This window comes from Phyllostomus hastatus, unplaced genomic scaffold, assembly GCF_019186645.2.
Source record: "Phyllostomus hastatus isolate PE091 unplaced genomic scaffold, TTU_PhHast_1.1 phas_scaffold_501, whole genome shotgun sequence".
In the NCBI taxonomy this organism is placed as follows: domain Eukaryota; kingdom Metazoa; phylum Chordata; class Mammalia; order Chiroptera; family Phyllostomidae; genus Phyllostomus; species Phyllostomus hastatus.
The window spans coordinates 52,089,986-52,114,273 of NW_025334033.1; the positions used below are offsets into that span (position 1 = coordinate 52,089,986).

At 45.4% G+C, this 24,288-nt stretch overlaps 1 protein-coding gene across 3 annotated transcripts in view; it reads left to right on the forward strand.

Annotated features, from left to right (window-relative positions):
• GPATCH2L (G-patch domain containing 2 like) overlaps positions 1 to 16,200 on the forward strand; it is a 56,785-nt gene extending 40,585 nt beyond the window's left edge. For all 3 annotated transcript variants that reach the window (XM_045822239.1, XM_045822240.1, XM_045822238.1), the window contains 2 exons: positions 5,172 to 5,266; positions 11,956 to 16,200. In XM_045822239.1, the coding sequence (XP_045678195.1) occupies positions 5,172 to 5,266; positions 11,956 to 12,128 (268 nt within the window). In that variant the 3' untranslated portion in view covers positions 12,129 to 16,200. The remainder of the gene's footprint in view (positions 1 to 5,171; positions 5,267 to 11,955) is intronic.
• The last annotated feature ends 8,088 nt before the right edge of the window (positions 16,201 to 24,288 follow it).

Consider the following 24,288-nt stretch of genomic DNA (forward strand, 5'->3'; position numbering starts at 1 on the left):
GCAAGTGCTGCTGCATGGGAGGCTTTCAGGGGAAGCACAGACCCGGCCTCCTGCTGGGAGGAGGTGCTGCGGGGCAGGTGCTGCGGCTGTGAGCTGAGACTGGACGAGTCTAGCCCGCCTTTTCTGTAGGCTGATTGCCTGCGTACCGGGGAACAGTATTTTTGTCTAAACATCTCTTCATTTTAATCATTCTGTTATTCTTTACATGAAATATTTAGATCTCTTTTATTGACTAGCTTAGCTTTGGGAATAGGTATATTTTTAACTCAGTAATTTTCATAGTAGGTAGAAGCTTATCCGTATGACTTGAGGAGAAATGTGAAAATAAACATATTACTGATTCCTCTTCCACCCCCACGTCGAGGGGGTTGTGCATTTTGTAAAAGCTCCTTACATCATTGCAGTGAACATTTGCCACCTCAGTTGAGGAGGAAGTTTTAATAACTTGGTAGAGATTTTAGCTTAACTTAGCCTCTTCATAACTGAGTGCCCCCCCCCATATAGTACGTAGTTTGCAACACAAAAACAACAGTACCCTGCTCTTGAAAAAGAGTTTTTAGAAGTCTAGTTAAATCTTCTACCCTTTCTACCCACAGGGAGACACAGGGGCATAGAGACCCTGAGACAGACAGCCCCTCTGTGCTCAGCCTTAAGGTGCGGTGTTGTTCTACCTCTTATGAAGTAGCTCTCCAGCCTGGAAGTGGTCTTGAGAGAAATGTTTTAAGAAGGAAGAAGGATTGAACTGAGTTTTAGGAATGAACACTTTTCTTTGTCCGTTCCTCCGTTTCTCTATGACCCAGATTCTGCGGCCGGAAGGCTGTGCGGCTGGAGTGGGACCGGACTGCAGGGCCGGCGCGGGGACGGTTTGTGTGCCACTGTGCCCCAGGCTCGCCAAAGACTCGGCGAGCACTGGGAGAGGCAGAAACCTGCTGGGTGGACAGGAAATGGTTCACACAAAGCACATACTTTTACAACAAAATAAGGTTATCGACTTAATAAGTTTTGTTACTTGGTTTCCTTGGAAAGCCTTCAGTTGTGTCCTAAGTCATAACCAGAGGAAACTTACAAACTTTGGAGGATTTGAGAATGTTCAAGATAACCAGTAGGAGTGGGAATGAGGTGGCAGAAGTAGAACGTTTACTGCAGAGAGAAGTAACAGGCTGGAGCCTTAGCAGTTGGGGGGCATTTCATGTAGGGACAATTAACCCTGAAGCCTGTAACGTCACTGGGCGGGGAATAGTGGGGGTCTGAGAACTGTGGCCCACAGGGGCGGGGCATCCTAAGGACCCCCGAGCCTTCGGGTCCCGGCAGTCCCCTGAGGACCTGCAGAGTGCAGTGCAGTCTGATGACCTATGTGCACAGTAGTAGGTACTACTTTTATTTTACTAAAATAAACATTTTTAACACCACTGCATTTCTATTGAAAAGGGTTAAAATTGTAAACATTGGCACATACATGGTTTCATCTTTTCGCTCTAAAATGTGTCATTCCTTGAAAGTGCGAGAGAAGCGATACTGACTAGGTCCGTGAAGGAGCCACACGGTCGGTAGGTGCCCTTACCCACCTCACTGACATACGTCAGACATACAAGGCTGTGGGGACACGGATGGAGTGTAAATAAAATGCAGCATTTATTTAGTTCAGCTCAAGGTGAGACTCTGAGAATGATCTTTATGCTCTTTTGAATATTTTTCTTAGGCTTTTCATTTTGTATCTTGTTTCTTAAAACAGCATTTTATAAACATTGATCTTAAAGAAGCAGTGTTTTTTTAAAGATTTTATTTCTTTTTTTAAAGATTTTATTTATTTATTTTTAGAGAGAGGGGAAGGCAGGGAGAAAGAGAGGGAGAGAAACATCAATGTGCAGTTGCCTCTCACGTGCTCCCTACTGGGGACCTGGTCCACAACCCAGGCATATGCCCTGACTGGGAATCAAACTGGCGACCCTTTGGTTTGCAGCCTGTGCTCAACCCACTGAACTCCAAAGATGGAGCTACACCAGCCAGGAGAAATAGTGTTTTTTAATTAATTGAAGAACAGTGTACATACAGAATTTACAAAGAAACATATACTTGATGAATTTGCAGCATCCGGAAACAGATATTACCATAAAGAACCCCAGAGGCTCCTCGTCGCTGTCCCTATTCCCCACCCCTCACATCTCAAAGAAAACTGTTGTTCTGATGTCTGACAACGTAAGTTTCAAGAAATGGCCCTGGCTGGTGTAGCTCAGTGGATTGAACATGGGCTGTGAACCAAAGGGTCACCTGTTCAATTCCCACCTGGGTGGTGGGCCAGGTGTCTCCAGTCGGGACCACGTGAGAGGCAACCACTCACTGATGTTTTTCTCCCTCTCTTTCTCCCTTGCCCTCTCTCTAAAAATAAATAAATAAATAAAATCTTAAAAAAACACAAATTCCTCACTTGACCTTTAAAAAAAGTTTCAAGAAATGGTGTTACCATGTAATCTAAAAAGTTTTGGAGAGCCTTTTAGTGAGTTTAAAGTGCAGAAGAAAGAGCATGAATATAAACTGTCAGCCTGTGTTTGACTCGTTTCTCTTTCTGAAGCACCGTAGAAGCGGGTAGAATTAGACAAAGTGCTCGGGCAGTCTGAGTTTCGTCTGATTGTGCTCAGGTGCCTTGTTTGTAGAAAAGGTGGAAACTGTTCTGTATGTTTCTCTGTTTTGAGGAAAAGCAGAAATTAAAAAAAAAAAGAATTTTGGAGAGGCAGGAGGCAGAAAGAGAGGGAGAGAAACATGGATGTGGGAGAGAAACATCGAGGGGTCACCTCTCGTACATGCCCCTATCTGGACGGAGCCCACAGCCTAGGCATATGCCCTGACTGGGAATCGAACTAGTGACCTTTCACTTTTTGGGACCACACCCAGCCAGCTGAGCCACACCGGTCAGGGCTAGGAGAAACAAAATTTTATAGTGTCAGTTTCTTTTCAGCCTTTGTCTGACTTCAAAGGTAATCAGCACCTCTGCATTTAGACTAACGGCCCTGACACTCTGACATCTGTCTTCCTTATTAAGTCAGCATGCTGGTCTAGACTTATTCCCAGGACTTGTGTAAGGTTTGAAAAATGAATTGTGTTCCCTTCTTTACACACTTATATTTACATTTCACGTTGGAATTTTGGAATTAACTATTCATGGGATATTTAATTTAAAGTTAACTTCTTTTCCATACAGAACAGAGTGATTGATAAAAGGTGATTTGGATGGACTTTCCAAGCCACAGGCTATATATCGTAAATCTGCCTATTTTGGTGGTGTTTGCGTTCTATAAAATTTCTTGCGATTTCAGTCAATACTTTTCTTTCCTTGTTTATATGTTGAGTGGTCTCTTAAGCTTTTGCTATTTGGAGAAAAGTGCATGAGAGAGAGAGAGAGAGAGAAGAAGGAAGGAAGGGAGAGAGGAGGGAAGGAGAGAAGCGTGCATATATTCTTTCAAACTGTGAAAGTTGGCAGATTGGGTCTCCCCCCCCTGCCCCGTACCCGATAGGAAAATTTGTCCATTCAACAGTGGTCTTCTTGACTTGCTAACTAGTTCTCTTAGATTTGACTGTGACTCCAGTTTTAAGACTACTAAACAAGAGACTTCATCCCCAGCTGGGACTACCAGTTCAGAGGCCATCTGGTGTAACTTTACTAGATTCCTTTATATATGTTATGTATTCTGGCTATTTTTTAAAAATTGTGATAAAATATATATTTTAATAATTTTAAGTGTATAATTGGCTATTTGGTTTTTTAAAACTTAATCATTCATGTCACTTCTACTCAACAGGTATTTATTTAATGGGGATCAGCTATGTGCCTTTTGCTGAGTTTGGTAGATGATTGAAAATTATGAAAGAAATATAAATATGGTCTCTGCTCTCAAGAAGATTAAGCCTCATTAGGGAAACAAAATATGTGTACAGCAGTTAAAGAATAATTCATGGTAGATAAGGTCTTGACTGTTCAAGGAAACTGTGTAAAGGTGAGACTCAGTTTGGTCCTTAATCAGGGGTCGTGTTTGTCTAGTTTGAGAGGAAGGAGAAAGTGGGGAACTAAAACAGCATGCCTCCTACTTCAGTGTTGGCCTATTGTCTTTCAGACAGTCTTTTGCTTTTTTAGTATTGAAGCTATCACTGTTTTGTTTTTAAAATAAGCTGAACAGCTCTGAGTGCTGTGGCTCAGTTGGTTGGGTATTGTCCCGCAAAACTAAAGGTCACTGGTTCGATTCCCAGTCAGAGCCTATGCCTGGATTGCAGCCTGGTCCCTGGTTCGGGGTGTGTGAGCGGCAACCAATCAGTGTTTCTCTCACATACGGGTGTTTCTCTCCCTCTCTTTCTCCCTCCCTTCTCCTCTCTCTAAAAATAAATAGTCTTTTTTTTTCTTTTAAAAAAATTTTTTGTTTATTAATTTTTAGAGAGAGGAGAAGGGAAGAAAGAGGGGAGAGAAACATCAATGTGTGGTAGCCTCTCACACACTTCCCACAGGGGACCTTACTTGCATCCCAGGCATGTGGCCTGACTGGGAATTGAACCGGTGACCCATTGCTTTGTAGGCCAGTACTCAATTCACTGAGCCATACCAGCCAAGGCAAAATAAGTAAAGTCTTAAAAAATAAAGATAAAAAAATAAAATAAGCGAACATTCAGAAAAGGGGACATATTGTTAGCACATAATTTGTATTTTTAAAAATCACAGAAACTTAACTTGCCATGCAGACACTATTAAAAACCCAGATAGATATATAGTGATAGAACAGTTAAGCTTCCTATTCAAATTCCATGTATATGTCTGTGTTCATGCAACATTAAACTTTTCAATATATTACCTCTTGGGAGTAGGTATTTCATTAGTGAGTTTAGAACAATTGAGGTTATAGTTTTTATGAAAAATCAGCATGTAATGAAACACATATTTACTGAAATTAATCTTGAATGTCTGCTCTTTTCTAATCAGGTAAAAACTTTAGAATGGGTAGATTTTGTGAGTAAAGAGTGAGTTATGATTAACTGTGAATAATCTTGTATTGCCACTTGATGGCAAAGATGATGCTGACTTTGTTAGCATGTACCTGTGATGGGCCGAGGAGTTTATCTGGGCTGAACATAGGGTCGTAAACACTGGGGTCTACAAAGTTAAAGCAGTATTTTCCTTGTTGCCTCTGCAGGCAGGCGAACATACACCTGGGGCCGCCGTGTTCTTGCGACATCAAGAGGAAGCGGAAACCTGTGGCCACAGCGTCTCTCTCCAGCCCCAGTGCAGGTAACCGTGCATGCGTGTTGCGTACGGAGCGCCTGCTTGGTGCCAGACACGAAGTGATGTGGTTTACATGCCTCTCCCTCCCATCTGATGATACCGCGGGTCATTTTATTCCTATTTCATGGGAAACTGAGAATGCGAGAAGCAGTTTCCTAAGGTCACACGTGGTAGAAGAATTTAACCCCCCTTCTGTCTGACCCTGCAGTCTGTTTCTCACTGTGTCACATGGCATTCTTGAGTTCGAATCCCTATATTTCACTAAAAACAATCTTCAGTCTTCGGCGCTCTCGTTTTAGCACAGGTAGGAGATTAGATCTTAGTTAACGAATGTCCCATTAGGGTGGCGGTGAGTCACTCAGTAGCCAAGGAGCCACATGGGTTTATTTACTTTTTTTTTATCCTCACTTGAGGACATGCTTACTGATTTTAGAGAGAGGGGAAGCACGGGGGAGAGGGAGGGAGAGAAACATCGATCAGTCACCTCCCCTACACGCCCCAACCAGAGCCCTAACCTGCGTCCCTTCGGTTTATGGGACAGCGCTCCACCCAACTGAGCCGCCCCGGCCAGCACAGGTGTGTGTGCTCTTTAAACTTAGTATGGAATACAGTACATGCTCTACTAGACATCCTCTTATGTATAGTAGAGTGCTAATATTTTACCAGTCATGAAATTCTAATTAAAAACAAATTTTCAAGTTAAAACCTTTTGGTTTTCTGAGCAAAGCTACTTGGTAGAAACCAGAAGAGTGGCTTCCATTGGTGGCCAGGAGAGGACGTGAAGAAACCTTTGGGGATGCCAGGGTGCTCCGCGTCACGAGTCGGGTGGGGTCACGTGGGCACACAATACGTAAAGGTTCGCTGAACTGTATACATTTATGATTTATGCACTGAACTGTGTGCGTGGTATCCTTAAATGAAAACAAAGGGGGATAGTTATTTATATCAGCAAGAGTATTGGGTGTCTGTAGATCTTTTTCTTTGGAGTTGAGATAGTTAAATGTAATTAGTAATCGTACGAAATCCTTTGTCGTTTTAATACAGCTTAGGGTGAATTGCTCTGGATAAAAAGACCATATCTGGTTGTAGGACCAATCAAAAATACCCACAGTTCTTTTTTTTCTCCTTTCCTTCTTTTTATTATGTAAGTTTCAGGTGTACAACATTATAATTCCATATCTGTGTACAATACAAAGTGTTTGCCCCCCAAAAGTCTAGTTATTATCTATCACCATACAGTTGGCCCCCTCCCCACGTTCATGCACCCTCAGTCCCCTTCTTTGGTGACCACCGATCCCTACGGTTACTTTCTTGAGGATCGTGAATTTATTCTGTGGAAATTGAGAAGATTATAGATTATTTTATTTTCTTCAGAAAATACTATATATTATAATTAAATACTGCATTTATATATATATATATATTATATATAGATCAGAGCAATTGATAGTTGAGTAGGGAGTACATCTGTGTGGAATTCTTTTCCCTACTTTTACTTAGTGGGTTTCAGCATGCTCTGAGTGAGACCGACCCCTTTAGGCTTCTGTCTGAGAGGACTGCTGGACAGCGGTTCACACTGACGTGGTCGCGGACAGTCTTACTCACAGGTCTGATGGCTGTAGTAAACGTTTCCAGTGGTTTCCACATGGCCGTGCCCTGAGCTAAACCTTTTGCGTACATTATTTCACTTAATCTCTGCAGCAACTTTCTAAGGTGCTGTTTTTATTCCCAATACTCAGGAGCTATTTGAGGCTTAGAGAGGTTAATCACTTCCCCAAGGTCACATGGTTGATAGATTGCAGAGCCAAGGTCAGATCTGCTTCCCTGTGACTCGAGAGCTGCCCTCTTAAACCCTGCAGGTGCTCTGTCTCCTGCGTGATGGGATTGGTTCCACACGGTGCCTCCGCATCAAACCCAGGTCCTCATCCTGTCTGTGGTACTGGAGGCGCTAAAACACACTCTCCCCTCTTTTATCTTTTTGTTCCTTTTTTGTCTTTAATATCTACCTTCTGTTTTTTGCTTCTAATTGTTTATAAGAGAAGAACTGTTGAGAAAGGCTTGAAATCCCTATTCCGTATTCAAGCTGGGGAATGTACTGGGAGGCATTGAACAAGACTGGAGCATTAAACATTTCCCCTACTCACCCAGACTCCGCCCCTCACTTGTTGACTAAGGCTTGCTTCACTGAATGTTTTCTTTTTTTTCATCCACAACCCGAGTGCCCCATGGAGGTGAAGGACATAGCCCGGGCCCGCGCCATCAGTCAGTAGAACAAATGGGCTTGCTCTGCCTAACACTGGGCCATCTCAGATTCCACCTCTTTTATAGGAATGACTGATGAAGAGAGGTGCGTTCCGCTTTGCCGCTGTATTAATACACATCAGGGGCCAGCTCCTGGCACTAAATCACGCTGCCGCATACATCTGTTATCGGATTCCTCGCCGGTGTGATGAACAAGACTGCAGATAGAGGCTTCCTTGTGTCATTCTTTATAGGATTTTCCTAAAAGAATAAATAGCTCAGATCTCTGCCAACACTCTCCCTTGTCACTGTGATGAATTTAGCTTCTTTCTTAAACATGCAGCCACAAATCTTTCCCCTTTTCCCCTCCCCCACTGGTGGAAAGTTTTGAGTTGAAAGTGACTGAATTTAAAGATATTAAATAAGGCTAGAGAGGTGAAGATCGGAAAGGAGTAGCATGCCTTGTCCTTTTGTACTAATATTAACAAAAGGCCAAGGAAAAGGACTTGTTCATAGGGTCCTTGAGTAGATCCTTCTGGAAGGTGTAGCACCTTTATTTTCTTCTTTTTATGACCATCCCCTTCTCTTTATGGCTTTGTAAATGCAGCCATGTGGCGCACAGAGCCGCCGGGGATCTGTGTGAGTAACTGTGTGAACCTGCTTAACACACCCCATGCCTCAGACAGGGACTGCCCAGCCGTCACCACCTTGTGCCGAAATGAATTCACTGTATATGCTCTTAACGAATGTAACCGGAAAAGAAAAAATGGGCTGTTTTCTCCCCAGGTTGAGATTAAGTAGCTATAAAAAAGCATAAGAAAAAGCATAAGGAACACAGATGAAAACCAGACTTTATGTTCTTGAGATTTTCTGCACTGGAATGGCAGGGCAGAGCCTTGGTGTACAGACCCCCTTCCTTCCAAAAGGGAGCTCTCGACCTTAGGTAAAGGAGAACTGGGATGGCAGGGCGTGGTTTCAGAGCCCTGTTTTGCCTTTGCTGACCTTCGTCTCTCTGGGACAGGACAGGTGTCTTCAGAGTGTCAGCCGGAAGGGTGCCCGCAGTTAAGCTGAATCTGTCAGTTCTCGAACATCAGGCCAGTGGTGCTAGAGATGCGGTTGCAAGGACAGGGATTAGTTTCCGTTCTGCTGCTGCTGCAGCCCGAGACATTAAAGTGATGCTCAGCAGATGGGAGGATCTCACTAGATAGTTGTATGAACACGTGAATAGAATCTTAAAGTTGAAACGGAGCTATTCTCAGTATTACTCTAATTCTGTGATTGGATTCAGTAGTCTGTTTTAGGTTCACCCTGGTCTTGGGAGCCATAGGGCAGATTCTTATTCCCACCATGCCTTTCTAAAGTTGAAATGATTTTTAAAGTTAAAAAGGCCTTTTAATAAGTGCTGAGTGGCTATACAAACGCCTTATGGAAGGAATATGAAGAGTGAAGAAACATGACACAGTGAAGACCCATGCACCCACCAATAACGTGAAGAAAAAGAATATCATGTCTAGAATTTTTTTCCACTCTCTTGAGGGGTAACCATTATCCTGATATTTATTTCTTGTTAATCACTTATCATTCTTGTTTTTTAAAAAATTGCTTTGAGACACGGGTGTCTCTAAGCAGTATATTGTCTAGTTTTGCCTGGTTTTGAACCTTGTGTAAATGGAATGTCATGTTTTATAAGTTATTTTAACCGATTATGTTCTTGAGATTCATTCATTTCTCACCCTGCCACATCTGTGGTGTTCTCTTGTATTAATACAATGAATACACTGCAATTAAAAATTCTTGATGCACACTGGGATTGTATCCCGTTTTATGCTATTGTGAAAAACACGGCGTTGTTCTGTGGGCGAGCACATGCGATAGTGTTTTCCAGGCCAGGCCACTCCACACCTGTCAGACAGCGTTGGGAAGAATGTGCAGAAATCGGGGCCTTCGAGTGTTGCCGGGGGGAGTCTGAATAGTGCAGCCATGGCGGAAAACAATATGGCGGTTCCTCAAACTTCTAAACACAACTTTTTCAGCCAGAACCACCATTTGCCAGTAATTTGCCAAAATGGCTAACGCAAAGGGGAAGAGAAGACACACCTGCTGTATGTTCTGTAGGCCCTTAGAAGACATGGAGTTGTTCCTTTGGGCACACACATGCAAATCCACCAGAAAGGCCATAATGTGAACATCAAAGGAATGGGTGCCATTCAGAAAGGAACGCCCCACAAATGTTATCATGCAGAACTGGAGGGTCTACAGCGGCACCCAGCATGCGGTGGGCATTGTTGTAAACAAGCAAGTCCAGGGCAAGATTTTTGCCAAGAGAACTAATGTACATATTGAGCATATAAAGCACTCTAACAGCTGGGGTGACTTCCTGAAACATGGGAGGGAAAATGATCAGAAAAAGAAGGAAGCCAAAGAGGAAGGTAGCTGGGTTCGGCTGACCACCAGCCTGCGCCGCCCAGAGGAGCACCCTGCGTGAGAGACAGTGGACGGAGCCTGGGCTGCGGGAGCCCGTTCCCTGCGAGTTCATGGCGTGGTACAGGGAAAAAAGGACCTCTGTACCATTAAAAAAATCTAAACATAAAATTACTACTATGTGGTGCAGCAGTAATGCTTCTGGGTATATGCCCAAAAGAATTGAAAGCAGGCATTCAAACAGGTGCTTGTATACCATGCTCTGGCAGCAGTGTGTACAATAGCCGAAAGGTGGAAACACTCAGATGTTCACTGCTGGGCGAATGGATAAGCCAAACGTGGCACACACTGTATACAGTGGGGCATTGTCCAACCTGAGCGCCTTCATGACTCAGAGTGAAATTCTGACACATCTGTAGTGTGGATGAAGACCTTATGCTAGGTGAGATACACCAAACACAAACAGACAAAGGTTATATGATTCCAATTAAGGGAGGTGCCTAGAAGAGTCAAATTTATAGAAACAGAAAGCAGAATGGTAGTTCCTGGGGGTGGGGGAGGGGAGGACGCGGAGCTGCTGTTTAATGGCTGTAGGGTTTTCGTTTGGGACGAGAGAGTCTGCGCACGAGTGTGGGGTGGCCGCGAAGCAGTGTCAGTGTACTGAACACAGCACAACTGTGCGCCTAAAAGTTGTTAAAGTGAAAAATTTTATATTATGTATATTTTGCCATAATAAAAAAATGTAGCAAAATAAAAAATGTTTTTCTAGGGTAGTAGGGTTTTTTTCCCCACTGTGGTTAATGATCATACAGTAATGGTAAATATAGTTTTGTGAAATTTCAGTTAAATGAGTGAGTGTGAGTTCATGAGACAGAGTGATTGATTGATTGATTGATTGGGGTTGTGATGTCAAATGTATTTCCTGCTGTTGTGGTTTGAGGTTCCAAAGCATTTGAAAGCCACTGCCCTCAAGAAACTCTTGTATATGTGCCACAGAGTAATAGCTCTCAAGATTATTCTTATGATGACGCTCTGTAAGAAACTCGTGTTTGAAGATATGTGTGGGTACACATGTAAACCTGAAATAAGTCTTTGGGTACACTCTATTTTCCCTTCCTTTTCATTAAGAAAAAGAAGAAGTATGATCATGACCCCCTAAATTGATTTCCGTTACCCACAATTTGAAAATTATTCTTCTAGGTTATATTCCTGGAATTTTTGAGTGACATGCTAAACATGAAACTGTCTAGATTTTGTTACACGTTAGTATATATTCACTATCAAGAGAGTGGGTGTGATGGTGGTTTTTACAACTCTGTTCGGGGGCATTTGGAAATGAGGGGGCTGTTTGGCTGTCCGAGTGACTAGGGAGGGCTCTTCGCATTCAGTAGATGGGGTCCAGAGTGGTAAGTGTCCTCAAACATACAGGACATCCCTGTATAAGCAATTATTCTCTCTAGAATGTGCTTAGTGTTTCTGTTGAAAAACTGGGCCTGATTACGGGATCTTCTGCCATTTCTTTATTGCCTGCTGTTATTGCTGACACGTACGTCAGAGGCATGGGGTGTGATAGAAGGAACGGAGGGCTTGGAGTCCAGTGTCTGAGTTTGAATGTGGCTACTTAGCCAGCTCTCTTCTGTCCCTGCAGAACTTACCTGCTCTCTTGTTGTGGCTCAGTCTTCTGACCTGGCAAATGGAGATGATAATACCCACGTCTGAGAGTTTGCATTAGGAAATAAGATTGTCAATGTAGTGTTTACACAGTACAGTGCCTAGCACCTAAATGCTTGCTAAGTGATAATTACTTCATTATGAATTCATATTACTGAATTTATTCATTTGTTTGGTTAAAGTCATTTTCTCAGGTAGAGAAATACATATCTTACTTAAATCTTGCTTTCATTTCTTTGTGAAGAAAAACCTTATGTGGCTCCTGGGTTATTAGGGCATAGGATACAAGGATTAAGAATATTTGGGATTAGAGTGTGTCTCATGTCTTCCCTTGACTTTTTTCCTGTTCACTTTTATTGTAGTAATCTCACCAGTCCACGTGGATGCCATGGAGCCAGCCACGCCAGTATCACAAGCCCAGAAACCTCCAAACTCGGAGTGGCTGGTCAGGACCTCTGCCACAGGGAAAGCCACTGACTCGGCCGCAGCCGCGTTTTTTAAAATGCCACAGGAGAAGAGCCCTGGGTGCAGCTAGAGGGCAGGACTTGACCCACCAGGAGCCAGTGGGGAGTTGTGAAGTGAACATTAGGTTTTGTGTTGCGTAGTCTTGCATACCTTAATAGATATTCCCAGTCTGTTTATCACCAGGTCTGGCTCCTTCCTCTTGCAACAAAGCAGTGGACTCTTTCTCTCAGAAAATCATATTGTGGAAATCCGTTTTTTAAAAAAAAAAACTTAGTAAAGTATTAGGGCAGCAGTTTTTTTAAAAAAGCCATCTTACACTGTATTTGTTACACTGCTGTTGCGGTCTCAACAGTTACCGCCAGCTCTGTGTACAGAGCTGTTGCTTTTTTGCAGGTGTGTCTTTTTTCTTGCGAAACTAGTAACTGCTTTTACCTACTTTTTGTGTAGAGCTTTTAATATCACCCGAGGAAGGGCCGCATTCACAGTCAGCCCCAGGCAGAGTCGGACGCTGAGTTGGGGGCTGTGTGCGGGCTTGTGTTTGCGGGAGGTAAGGCTTGACTTTGAGCCTGGCCTTGAGTCACTCGGAGTGCCAATGAGGAAAATCCACCACGGTCTCAATTTGGAGCCTCAGAAGCAACACCAGCAGCACAGGACTTCTTCCAGTCTTCTGGATGGCCTCGTGGGATCGCCGGCAGCTGCCCTGTACTTTGCCTCATCTCCAAAGTTCGTGTTCTACCAAAAGAGGACGTCCCACGTGCTCCCTCCCTCACACACACACACACACACACACACTGGTGTAAGAAAGGATGGTTCACCTGTACAGAAGACTGTGAAGAGTGGATTGGGTCTCAGTAGTTCATGTTGCGGTGTACGCCTTTATGTACTGACTGGGATTTTACTGTTAGTTTATAGGTCAGTAACCTGCAGCAGAAATTCACTCGACGATTATAATAATGGCTTCTCGGGGTTACACTTTGGGGAGGAAAATGTCTTGGACATGCCTTTCTACTTGGCGTGTTCTCGGCAGCCTAGCTGCGGGCGGAGTCGCATACACAGCCGTGCCTGAGGTTGGGTGCTGTGTCGTCAAAATGGGGAGTCGGTGGCTGCCCGGAGCTGCTGGAGAAAAGCCGCCCTTTCTTAAAAAGTTTTATCATGGGCGTCTTTCATTCAGGGGCCTGGTTGGTAGTAGGGTTCTTTGCTCGTACAAGTTGAATACATTTACTCTGAAGTGTACAGAAGCTGTTCTCTAAGTGCCCCCTGCTATGGTAATTAATGTTCTGGAGGAACTCCTGGCCTCGCACCTGGATAGTGTCTGCGCTTAAAAACAGGCACTGAGTGGGCGGAGCCTCCTCTCCCAGAAGGGCGGCTGCCCCCTGTTCTCCCACAGAGCCTGACGGTGGGCTGCTCTGTTGTGTTCCCTTTGAAAGTGGCAGTCCTTCTCAGCGGGGGCTCCAGAATTCCTTGTCTGTGGGGTTGGCGTGAATCCAGTCGGAGAGGGAGACTTAAGCTAAGTTTACGTGGCACTTTATGTAAGACTGAGAACACGTCAGTTGTCCCCAACAAGGGATATGGTGGCGGGCAGGGCAGGCGGGGATCGTAGGCCGAGGAGCAGTGCTGCAGCCCAAGGCACCCAGTGAGCCGTGCACCACCCTTCCCGACTTCCAGACTCTCTCTGCCCTGGGCTGTGGTCCTTTGTTTGTCGTTGACAGGCCGGGGTTGCTCCGAGGCCCATGTTTCTGAAACAGTTTGCCACAAGTGTGTATGGTCTTGCCTGGGTGTGCTTTTCTACGTATTTCCAATGCTTCAGCAGGAGTCACCCAAAATGTCCTGTCTACCTATAATAAGTGGGGAAGAAAATTAATTGCCTATGAAAATAGCAATTAAACACACAAGTACTTTGCAATGGAGATTTTTAAATTGTGTTCTCCCCTGTAAGCTGCTGCGCGAGCATGCATGCAGACAGAATGGTTAAAACACTGCTGGCTTTCTGTGTGGATCACTTCAGAGGAACCTTAGAATTGCGTGTATTTTGAATCTTAGATTTCAAGTCTTTTTATACAGCAAATTATATAATGTCATAAATTAAGAAAAGTCTGTTACCTTTCAACAAAAGAGACAATTTCAGCCCAGTTTTATGATATGTTAAAAAATCTCTAAGGGTGTTATTTCCTGTGAGGATAACCCTTGGGCTTCCATGCATTTGGTCTGCTCTAAAGCAGCACCTGCAGCTGAGCTCCGTCCCGCCCACGCACTTCGGGGTTCAGACTCACCCCCGCTGCCCACGTAGCCTGCCTCTCTGGGTCCTGGCCATGTGTTTTCCACAACACGCGAAAGTCAGGGCATTGTCTTGTGCTGTCATTCACAAAAGTTAGTTTTGCGTGTGAGTTTAAGGAAATTTGAGATTATTTTTCAGATGCAGTATTTTAAAGGGAGCAACTTCATTTGCATCAAAACACTTGTGTTGTTTTTTGGTAAGAACTGTGTAGAAGAGGAAATTAGTAGCTGTTGACATGGTGGCAAATTTGGGAGGGACAGAATATCTTTATTGACTGGTGTGTGTGTCTTTTAAACTTGAATTCTTTAGAAATCAAATACTATGGAAAATTTCAGATGACACTATTTTGCTGGGCTATGAAACAGGCTGCAGACACGGCCGTTTGGGCAGCAAAATGACCAAAAGCTGAAATCAGTCTAATCAATGCTTACGGCATCCTCTGCTAAGTGAAACTCCACACCTAGCACAGGTGACTAAGCTGTGTATGAATCCCACATAGCTTAATCGGATACATCTTTTCATTGTGGAGTCGGAAACACAGTTGAGACCAGAGCAGTGGAAGAAGACCTGACGCTGCGAAGCAGAGGGGCAGGGTCATCACTGACGTCACTCGGAGCGGGGAGCTCGGCCGGGCTGGCTTTGCTGATGCGATGGCTTCTCCACCACTCTGGCTCCGGGCGAACGCTCCTGGTGACGTACAATTTGTTCCAGGTGTTCGCTGTATTTTGACTTCATTGCTGTGCTTCTGAGCCACACCCTTGGTTTCCTGGGCTGTGTAAAGATCTCAGCGTCAGAAGCCACAGTCAGTATTTTCTGTGTCTGGTGAGCCCTCCCGGAGCTGGGGTGAGGGCGGAGTGGCTCACTCCAGCAGCTGTGGACGCAGTCACGTCAGTGGCGTGGCTTGCAGGATGTGTTGTGGCTTATGGGATGGCGGGAGGGATGATAGAGGCGGTTTGCCCTTGCTGTCAGCTGCCTCCTTTGTTAATGCCTGGGCTGTCCGTTTTACTTGTCAGTATTTCCTTATCTCCCACGCCAGTCAGGACAGGCAGTGAACACTGGCACAGAGGGAAAAGGTGAGGAGACTGGTGGATTCCGCTGTTAGCGCTGGCCACAGGGTGGTCTGGAGATGCTCCCGCCTGCGTTAAGGTCACAACAGATGAGGGTCAACTGCCCGTGAACAGCAGGACCGAAAAGAAACAAGGAGAATGAGTGATGGTGCTGAAGGGCATGGATTACAAGATTTTTAACAAATCCAGCAAAACAGACTTACAGCCGAAAGAAGACAATTTTCTGCCACCGCAGACAGCCATAGGCACTTAGTAAAACTGCCAAATTTTGGAAATAAAAATATTTAAGGCACAGTATTGAAGAATGGGACAAACCCTGACGCTGTTCACCAAGGAAACAATCTTGACGAGGTCTGGAAGTGAGGGGGCAAGGGAGGGGGGGTGCTTGCAGGTGGGGAGCTAGGGTGCGTGGGCCAACAGCACAGCACACCCTCGGCCCCCAGCCCTGCGGGGCTTGAAGTCCGAGGGTGGGGCCCGGCAGTCCGAGACAAGCCCTCCGGGGCCTCAGGTGCACGCTGACGTTTGAGAACCACAAGCTTTTCTGCAGTTAGAACTGTTTTAATGTACCCTGTCCCTGAGCTCTGAGGTGCTCTCTTCTGTCCCCCTCCATGAGAGGTGTTTGTTTGTGTGTGTGATACTCGCAAAGACTGTTATGTCTGTGTTCCCCATGCCCTTCCCCTCGTGCTCCTGAAAGACTACCCGGAAATTTAGAAAGGATAATGTGGAGAAAATGCCATCAAGGCCCAATTTAAGTGGATGGAACATTTTAAAATGGATTAAAATACAACAATGAATTTTTAGTCTGTGAGTGATAGTCATTTTTCCCTTTTGACAGTAAGACATTTGTGTAAGATATTGCCATTCATGATTCTATGATACTTGTTCATTATATCGTAGTCTTGTGGGAAAATGTTACGAATGATGAAGCCTTTAAAGCATAACTCAAACATGAAAAAATATTAGAAGAAAAACTACCCTACGCACATAGTTTTTGTAGCAAATACCTGTTGAGTGATTGGTAATCTCTTGCTAGGACTTAATTCCAGGGCTTCACACGTGTGAAATCCCATGTTCAGTTACCCCACTTACCCCGTCCTGTCGTCTTTGTGTAACACCTCTCTCCAGCAGCGCTTCCGCGGGGGCCGGGGACCACCAGCGACAGCGTGTTGTGGCTTTTGTCCGACTCATGGACTCAGCTTTTCAGAACGTGGGACTCTAATCTTAAAGTGTTGAACTGAAATCATGACCGCTCTTTTCTTTCAGATTTTGTCTGTGTGAGTTGGGCTGGGCCCTGACCGACTCTCAAAGCCCAGGGGAGATGTGTGGCTCGGAGGAGCACTCGAGCATCGTTTCCTCAGGGGCTCGTGTGGTTTTGGGCCCGGGTCTTAATTCGTAAAGGTGACCGGTGACAACATGGAGAGGAGTGCCATTGAGAGAAAAGTGTCACGTTAGAGTTTCCTGAGAGACACGGGGCGCCCCTTGCCATGCAGGCCAGCAGGACAGGCACCAGGGCTGGGTCAGGAGGCAGAAGACCAGGCGCCAGTGACAGGGTTCGTCGTCCAGAGTGCCTGTGCCGGGGTTCCCTCCTGACCGTCCCGGCCGGAGCGTGAACCGTTCAGGAGCGGCCACTTTGAGTACTTCGGGTCCTTTGGATTGTCGTGTGCTCTCCAGCTGCCTGGCACCTGGCCCAGGGATGTTTGCTTCCTGGGGTGTACGGGCCAGGTGGAGCAGGTGTGGCTCCGTCGTACCTGGAAAGTTTGTACATCAGAAGCATGCTGCTGGCTACATCCCCTGCCCTAAGAATTGCCTGGTCCTGGGAGCATGGTCCTCCCCCAGCCAGAAAGGGTTCTTAGGGTGTCAGAGCATCGTCATTTACAGAAATTCTAAGATCGTGATTAATTCGCATATAAGGCTGTTGACCTCTTATTTCAATCTTGCAGTTCTTTTGTAGCACCACCTAATTTTTTTTCAATCTTGAAACCATTGAAAAGTACCTTTGGCCAAAAATGTTATTGTTACTAGATATTATCAAGGCGTGGGGATATAAAAAGATTAAGATATAAATTATGGAAATTGGTATTTCCGTCCTCTAGAAGTCATTTCTGACCCTGCAGATCTCTCATTCAAATGATTTTAGTTGAAAAAGGAAAGGAAATAATCAGAGAGCTTACAAGTGGCCTCGGTAACTTTCACTTAAATCTACCCATTTCGCTATAAAATGGGTTCGCTATGAAATGGGTTCTGTATCTTTTTTAAAAAGATTTTATTTATTTATTTATTTCTAGAGAGGGGAAGGGAGGGAGAAAGCGGGAAAGAAACATTAATGTGTGGTTGCCTCTTGCACACCCTCATCTGGCCTGCACCCCAGGCATGTGCCCCAAGTGGGAATTGAACCAGTGACTCTGGTTTGCACACTCAGTCCACCGAGCCACAGCAGCCAGGGCTAGATTCTCTTACCTTGCTCCTTCCAGTGGGCCATGTATTTCTCCATGAAAAACTGTCGTGCCTGTGCAAGCTTGTACCACCCCAAAATCATGGTGACGTTCTGCATTGTTCTTGGTATTTAACTCACTCAACCTCCCACCTGCTGTTGGCAGCCACTGAAAACTGGCCACTTAAAATACCTCTCCCCCCTCCTCTCAACCTCAGCAGCTCCCCTCCCCCTTCCCTGCAGACAACAGAACATTACAGACAGGTGCCCACCTTCACACACACTCTTCCTCACCTTTCCATGGGAGTGGCTGCCCTGCTCAAGATGAGTCCCTTCTCCGATGCCCTTGGTCTCTCTCAACCAGAGAGCTGCCTCGCAGTCTAGCTGCAGCCTCTCACCGCTGGCACGTACAGCTCTGTATTCAAACACATCCAGAGACTCCGTCTTCAAATGAAAATGCCCTTCCTTAACCCTCGGGACCCCTGACCGTCACTGAAGTACTGCCCTCACTGGCCCGTTCTGTCCTGTAGTTCTCAACCCACTGATGCAGTGGTTTTTACCCCTGGCTGCATGTTAGGGCTCGCTGGAAGGTTTGTAAAGATCCGAATTTGCCCAACTGAATCCCAGCTCAGTGACATCGGGATTGGGAGGGGGAACAGGCCCCGGTCTTGTTAAAGCGATGCAGAGGTGAGACTGGTAGGCAGCACGCCCAAACCCGGCCGCTGTCAGCACCACCATTACAGGGGTGCTTGCTGGGCTCACCAGTGCCTCTAACGGCCAAGTTTTGGTCCTTATGCTGAATGTCTTTTTTTGTCCTCACCTCCAGCAAACACTTCAGTTAAGACCTATGTGCCAATGAGTTCCTTTGCCAAATCACCGTAATGCACGGGCTTCAAGTGAAAATTTACCTTCATTAATACTGTAAATTTCTAGGAACACATACCCAAGGTCTCTGCTCCTTCCTTCGCTTCTCCTTGCTTCTCCTCCCTGCCCATGGAGGTAGGGGGGCTTGCTAAGCACGTTGGATTCTGAGATGGACCACCCTATTTATTAGTAGGTGGAGCTCCAGTTCACGAAAAGTCAGGCTTGAACTGTGGTGCCTCTTCAGCTTTCTCCTTTCCAGGATCTGGGACTGGTAAGGAGGTCTGGGCCCCCTTCTGCATGCACAGAGGACTCCCCCACCCCGCTCGCCCCTCCTTGCATCCAGTGCTCTCTTCAGGTTCTCTCTGCCACTGGTAAGATTTCAGTTTGTGCTTAGGCGGTAAGACAGACCTGTTTCCTCACAGCTTTGTGACCTTGGATACCGTGTTGGACCTTTACCAGAGAACTTCATATTGGGCTTTCAGGTACTACAGCACTAATTACCTCGACTAACAGCGAAGTGGAACTTGAGTTTTTACTTCACTTCCATCACTGCGTGCTGTCTCGGGAACTGTAGGTAGGGGTCCCCCCCGCACCAGAAGGTACCTTGTGTGTTCTGGCCTCTTCAAATCACTAGTTCCTGGTTCAGAATCTGGGATAGAAGGACCTGATTAGCAGTCATGTACCTAGGCTGTAGCTGTAGAAAGTGAGAATGAGGTTATTCGGAATGTTTTCTCAGGACGGATGAAACATAAGGGGGCAGTTTAGATGCCGGACCCCTGGAAGGAGTAACAGAGGTCCACTAGAGCCATTGCCCTGTTCTCCGATTCAGAAAAATCATTGCTTGAGTGTTCACTAACCCAGTCTCCTCAGAGCTCTCGTGGGGAAGAGGGTGGCTGCCCTGAAGCCGGGTCTTCTGAGGTTCCTTAAACTCCTGAAACGAGGAGAACCTTTCTCAGAGCCAATAACAACAACAAAAAGTACTTCCTGAGCGATTATATGCTGTGTAATATAATCTCACTTGGTCTTAAATAATCTCATTCAACCCTCAATGACTCTAGGGTAAGATACTTATCTCTGTTGTAAAGCAACGAAATATGCGCACAGTTGTAGATTAACTCGCTCCAAGTCACATAGCTAATCACTGTCAGCCGGGATTTGGGCTCCAAGTCTGTCTGGTACTAGAGTTTCCATCACCAGCCAATGCCCTGTGCTACCCCTTTCCACAATAGAAACGGACTCTTGGGCTGTGTGTGTCTGAAAACGGTGTATGCAAGTGTGTCTGTAGGAAAAATCCCTATAATTGTTGGGCTAAAAGCTGGAATATGCCTCTATAATTTTGATAGATGTTGCCACCCTTCCTAGTTTGCACCAATTTATATGATGTGTGAAACTGCCTACTTAACCACGTGCTTACCATTATAGTGTGTTACCAAACTTTATTATTTTTGATAAGTAAAATTTTTATCTCATTACAAGTGAGACTTAGCCTATTTTCATATGCTTAAGAGTCATTTGTATGTTGTCTTCTATGAAATATCCCTGTTAATTTCCTTTGCTTATATTAGAGTGCTGATCTATTCCTTTTTTATTTGAGGGGCTCCTTCTCGATGAGATAAATTAGCCTTCATCTGGGTGGAGTCACGGATGTCTTCCCCATGACCTCATTTGTATTTGCTTACGGTGCTGTTGTCACGAAGACAGATTTTACGCCTTCCAAGATGAATCTAGCAATCTTTTGTGGCTTCTGGGTTTTCTGACATATTTAGAAAGGCCTTCTCCACTCTTAGGTTATTAAAAAAATTTCCTTTTTATAGCACACTTAGAGTATTATTTTTTACATTTATTTTTAAATTTTGCCACCTGCTGCTGATATTCCTGTGCAGGAACATGGTGCATCTTTCCATTTGTTCAGGTCTTGTTTTGTGTTTCTCATTAGCATTTTCAAGTTTTTACAAATAATATTTCCTGAGCTTATTTCTAAGTATTTCATACACTTTCTGCTGCTTTTATAAAATAGGTCTTTCCTTATGCATGTAATTGGACAGTGTATACACAAAGTCTGTTGATTTCTAAAAATTTTGTAGCCATCTAATTTATTAAATTCTTTTTTTTTGGTTTGTAAGTTTTTGGTTAGTCCTTTTTAGTTTCCATGTGAACAATTCGATCACCTCATCTGTAAATTGTAATTTTATCCTCCATTTCTTTCTAGTTTCTATACCTTTAATTTCTTTCTCTTGTCTAATTGCTTTGTCTAAGTTCTGCAGAACTCTTGACAAAGAGTTCTTGACAAATTTTAAGTAATGGTGATAATAGGTGGATTCTGTTGTCTTGTTCCTGACCTTAATGAAATCGCTTCTCTAATTCTCAGTTAAGCACGGTGCTGCAACAGCCCACCAAATCAACAAGCAAGCTGGTGTACGCAGGGTCCTTCACTTTCCACCTCCTGCCCACCTCTCCCTGCTCCTCCGCGCACTTTATGCGTCAGCCTGACCAAATTACTTGCAGCACCCTGAACAGACCATGCTCTTTACACTGGGTGGCCTCCCTTCTTCACTCAACTCCTGCTCATCCTTCAGGTTCAGTATTTTTTACATGCTATTTATTCCTGCTCTGTTGGAGTTAGTGACTTCCTTCTGGCCAAAATGCCCTGATATTCTTATTTCAAAGTTTATCACTTTATATTATAATATTTGCTTTCCTAGTCTCTTGCTCAGAAGACCATGAACTTCCTGACATCAGGAATGTCTTTACTCGGCAGCTAGCAGACTGCTTGGCATAAAATGGGTTCTGTATGTATCTACATAAATGAAGGTGCATCTAGAAAGGCCAAGACTGGAAGACGGCTATTTTGCTAGCAGGTCTATGAGGTGTTTAGCAACAATCTGAACATAGGAGATGTTCAGGACTACCCATTACTACCATTAACAACTCAAAGCACCTGTCCTGGCTTATGGATCAGTTTTGCTTTGGCACACAAAGGATAATACCTTTATATGGCCATAGGTTTGAAAGGTTTCATTGACTTTTGCTCTAGTCACTTTCGAAAACAAGAACAGGTTGTTATAAGAGGATGCCACAGAAATTGCCTACACAGGCAATTTCAATGCTGAAAGCCCAGGGGCGAGGTGAGTCTGCTCACAGTTGCTATGATAGAGAAACAGCCCTCTAGGAGCAGCAGGTAAATGGAGTAGAAGGGTGTTCCTAGGTACCCGGCCCCGGGCTTAGGGGCACACCATTTACATATGATTCCGCACATCATGTGAAAAGGAGCTTCCACAGCAGAGGCTGCGCTGGGACTCTCCCTGGGTCTTCCAGCCAGCATCTATCTGACAGGATGGTGGCCCTCCCTGGAGGGTATCCTGCTGTGAGAGTAAGCAGCTGCTCATGATGTCTTTAGCATCCCTGCTCCCAACCTCAGAGGGCCTGAGCACCTGTCCGGTCAGTGTGGCATGGAGAAAAGAGCTTAGGAGACAGGGAGGTCAGAGGGCCAGAGCCCACGGGAGGAGGCCTCAGGGGCGGAAGTGACTGTGCGCAGCTGATGCCCACATGAGGCATGAAGCCCAAGGCCTGAAGGCCATCCCTTGGGGGGGGGGGGGATCTAGGAAGGTGTAGAGAGAGGGGCAGCTTCAAGACCATTGTAGAATGTTCAAGTTCCACTGCCTCACATTCCTGGAAGGTCATTTGTGAATTAACATAAAGCAAAACCGATTCCTGCCAGGACATCTGCTTTTATTGCAAAGATATTTTATTTTATATATTTTTTAACATTTTATTTATTTATTTTTTAGAGAGGGAAGGGAGGGAGATAGAGAGAAACATCAATGTGCGGTTGCTGGGGGTTATGGCCCACAACCCAGGCATGTACCCTGTCTGGGAATCGAACCTGCGACACTTTGGTTCGCAGCTCGCGCTCAATCCACTGAGCTACGCCAGCCAGGGCGCAAAGATATTTTAAAAAGTAGCTCATGTTCCCACACAGATACAATCCTGTACATCTAGAAATGCACTGGAAAAGGCACTGCTTATAAGTCCAGTGGAATTGGTATCCACCCTGTGCAGGTCCGTAAAGTGTGAGTTGCTCAGGCAGTGCAAGTAGAAAAGAGACCTGCAGGCCAGGCCGCTCCAGCCTGCGCCACCGAGACTCTATGGAGAGTCTGGCTCCTGCGGCAGCTCCTCCAAGGAGGGGAAAGATGGACAATCCTGGACCTTTCCTGTAATGCTGAGGAGGTTAAATGCTAATGAAAACCCCCCTCTGGAACCCGAAGGGTTCTGTAGCTCTAGGTACCAGGATATTACTGATTTGTACCTCCACTTAAAAGGCAATAAAGTAGTATTGCTTTCTCTTCACCCTGCAACCTAAGAGGGAACAGAAATTCCTCTTTCTGTTAGATCCGAGATTCTCAAGTGTTTTGTTTCAAATGTTGGGCTCCTTCTGGGGAGAGAGGAACACAAACACGTCCGGCGTTTGATGTGTGTGTGTGTGTGTACACAAAGAAAGGTTGCTTCTTCCCTCTCACCTCCCCGCTTTACAAGTCGCTGCCTCTTTCTCTGAACTTGTAACTTTCAGCATTGTGCCAGGGGGCACGCAGTTTCTGGGTTGTCGGTTTTCCAAGGTCATTCTTTGAGATGAGCAGGCTGCTGGATGCATCTGTAATAAGTCAGACGAGGGTGTTTTTGGGCTGACTTGATAGGCTCTTCCCCTCTGATCTGAACTTGCTGAGGAAGTTTCTGTGCTTCCTGTAGCCTGTTTCATGTCTATAAATTCCCAAAAGAAAATGAAAGCAGAGTTTAATAATTCCTGGTGCCTGCTCCTTATCCCCGCCCTCCCTGTCCTTGGGCGACATGTCTGGAGGAGTTGATGCAGAGACAAACAGTGGCCTGTGGGCCCGGGCTCTGAGAAAGAGGTTATCCAAGGATGAAATGCAAACCGTATCACATTGATTTTCCCTTTGGGGGACCCGGATATCACATCCTTCCATTTCCCTCTAGTCCCTGCCTGCCATCGACAGGGACGCATTAACAGGGAATAATCAATGGCGCTCTGTCCTGAAAATAAAAGGCTTGTCATGTCTCTCCATTTGGTGGAATGGATGTGGGACCAGGGGTCATGTGGCCAGCTTCCATCAGTCTCCCGAGACGGGTGCTGACTCCGCCGTGCCCGCCATGCGCAGGGCTGTGGCCCTCAGCTGGCTGGTTGCAGACTCTCTGTGGGCGTCAAGGAAAACGAGACTTCAATTTCTTTGAACTCTTGTGTCAGGAGCTTGGCTGCCCATCAGACGTGGCCGCTTAGGGGTGGCCTTCCTGAACTTTAATTTCTGGGTTACGTCACGGCTTGATGTTCCTTTGAGTGATGGGTGCTGTGCTTGCAGTCAGAACAAGGTTCTGTGTTCGCCGTCGTGTGACAGGACCACAGAGTCAGAAGCGAAAGGGGCTCGTATCTGTGGTCCAGCCCTGTTTCACATCTCATGTGTGAACTTGCTACAGTTTTCCTGAGAAATCCCACAGTTGCTTGGACACTCCTGCCTCCCAGTGTTGCTCATCCTTGTCAGCAAGCTCAGTTCTTCAAAAGTATTTTCTTAAACTAACCACCATC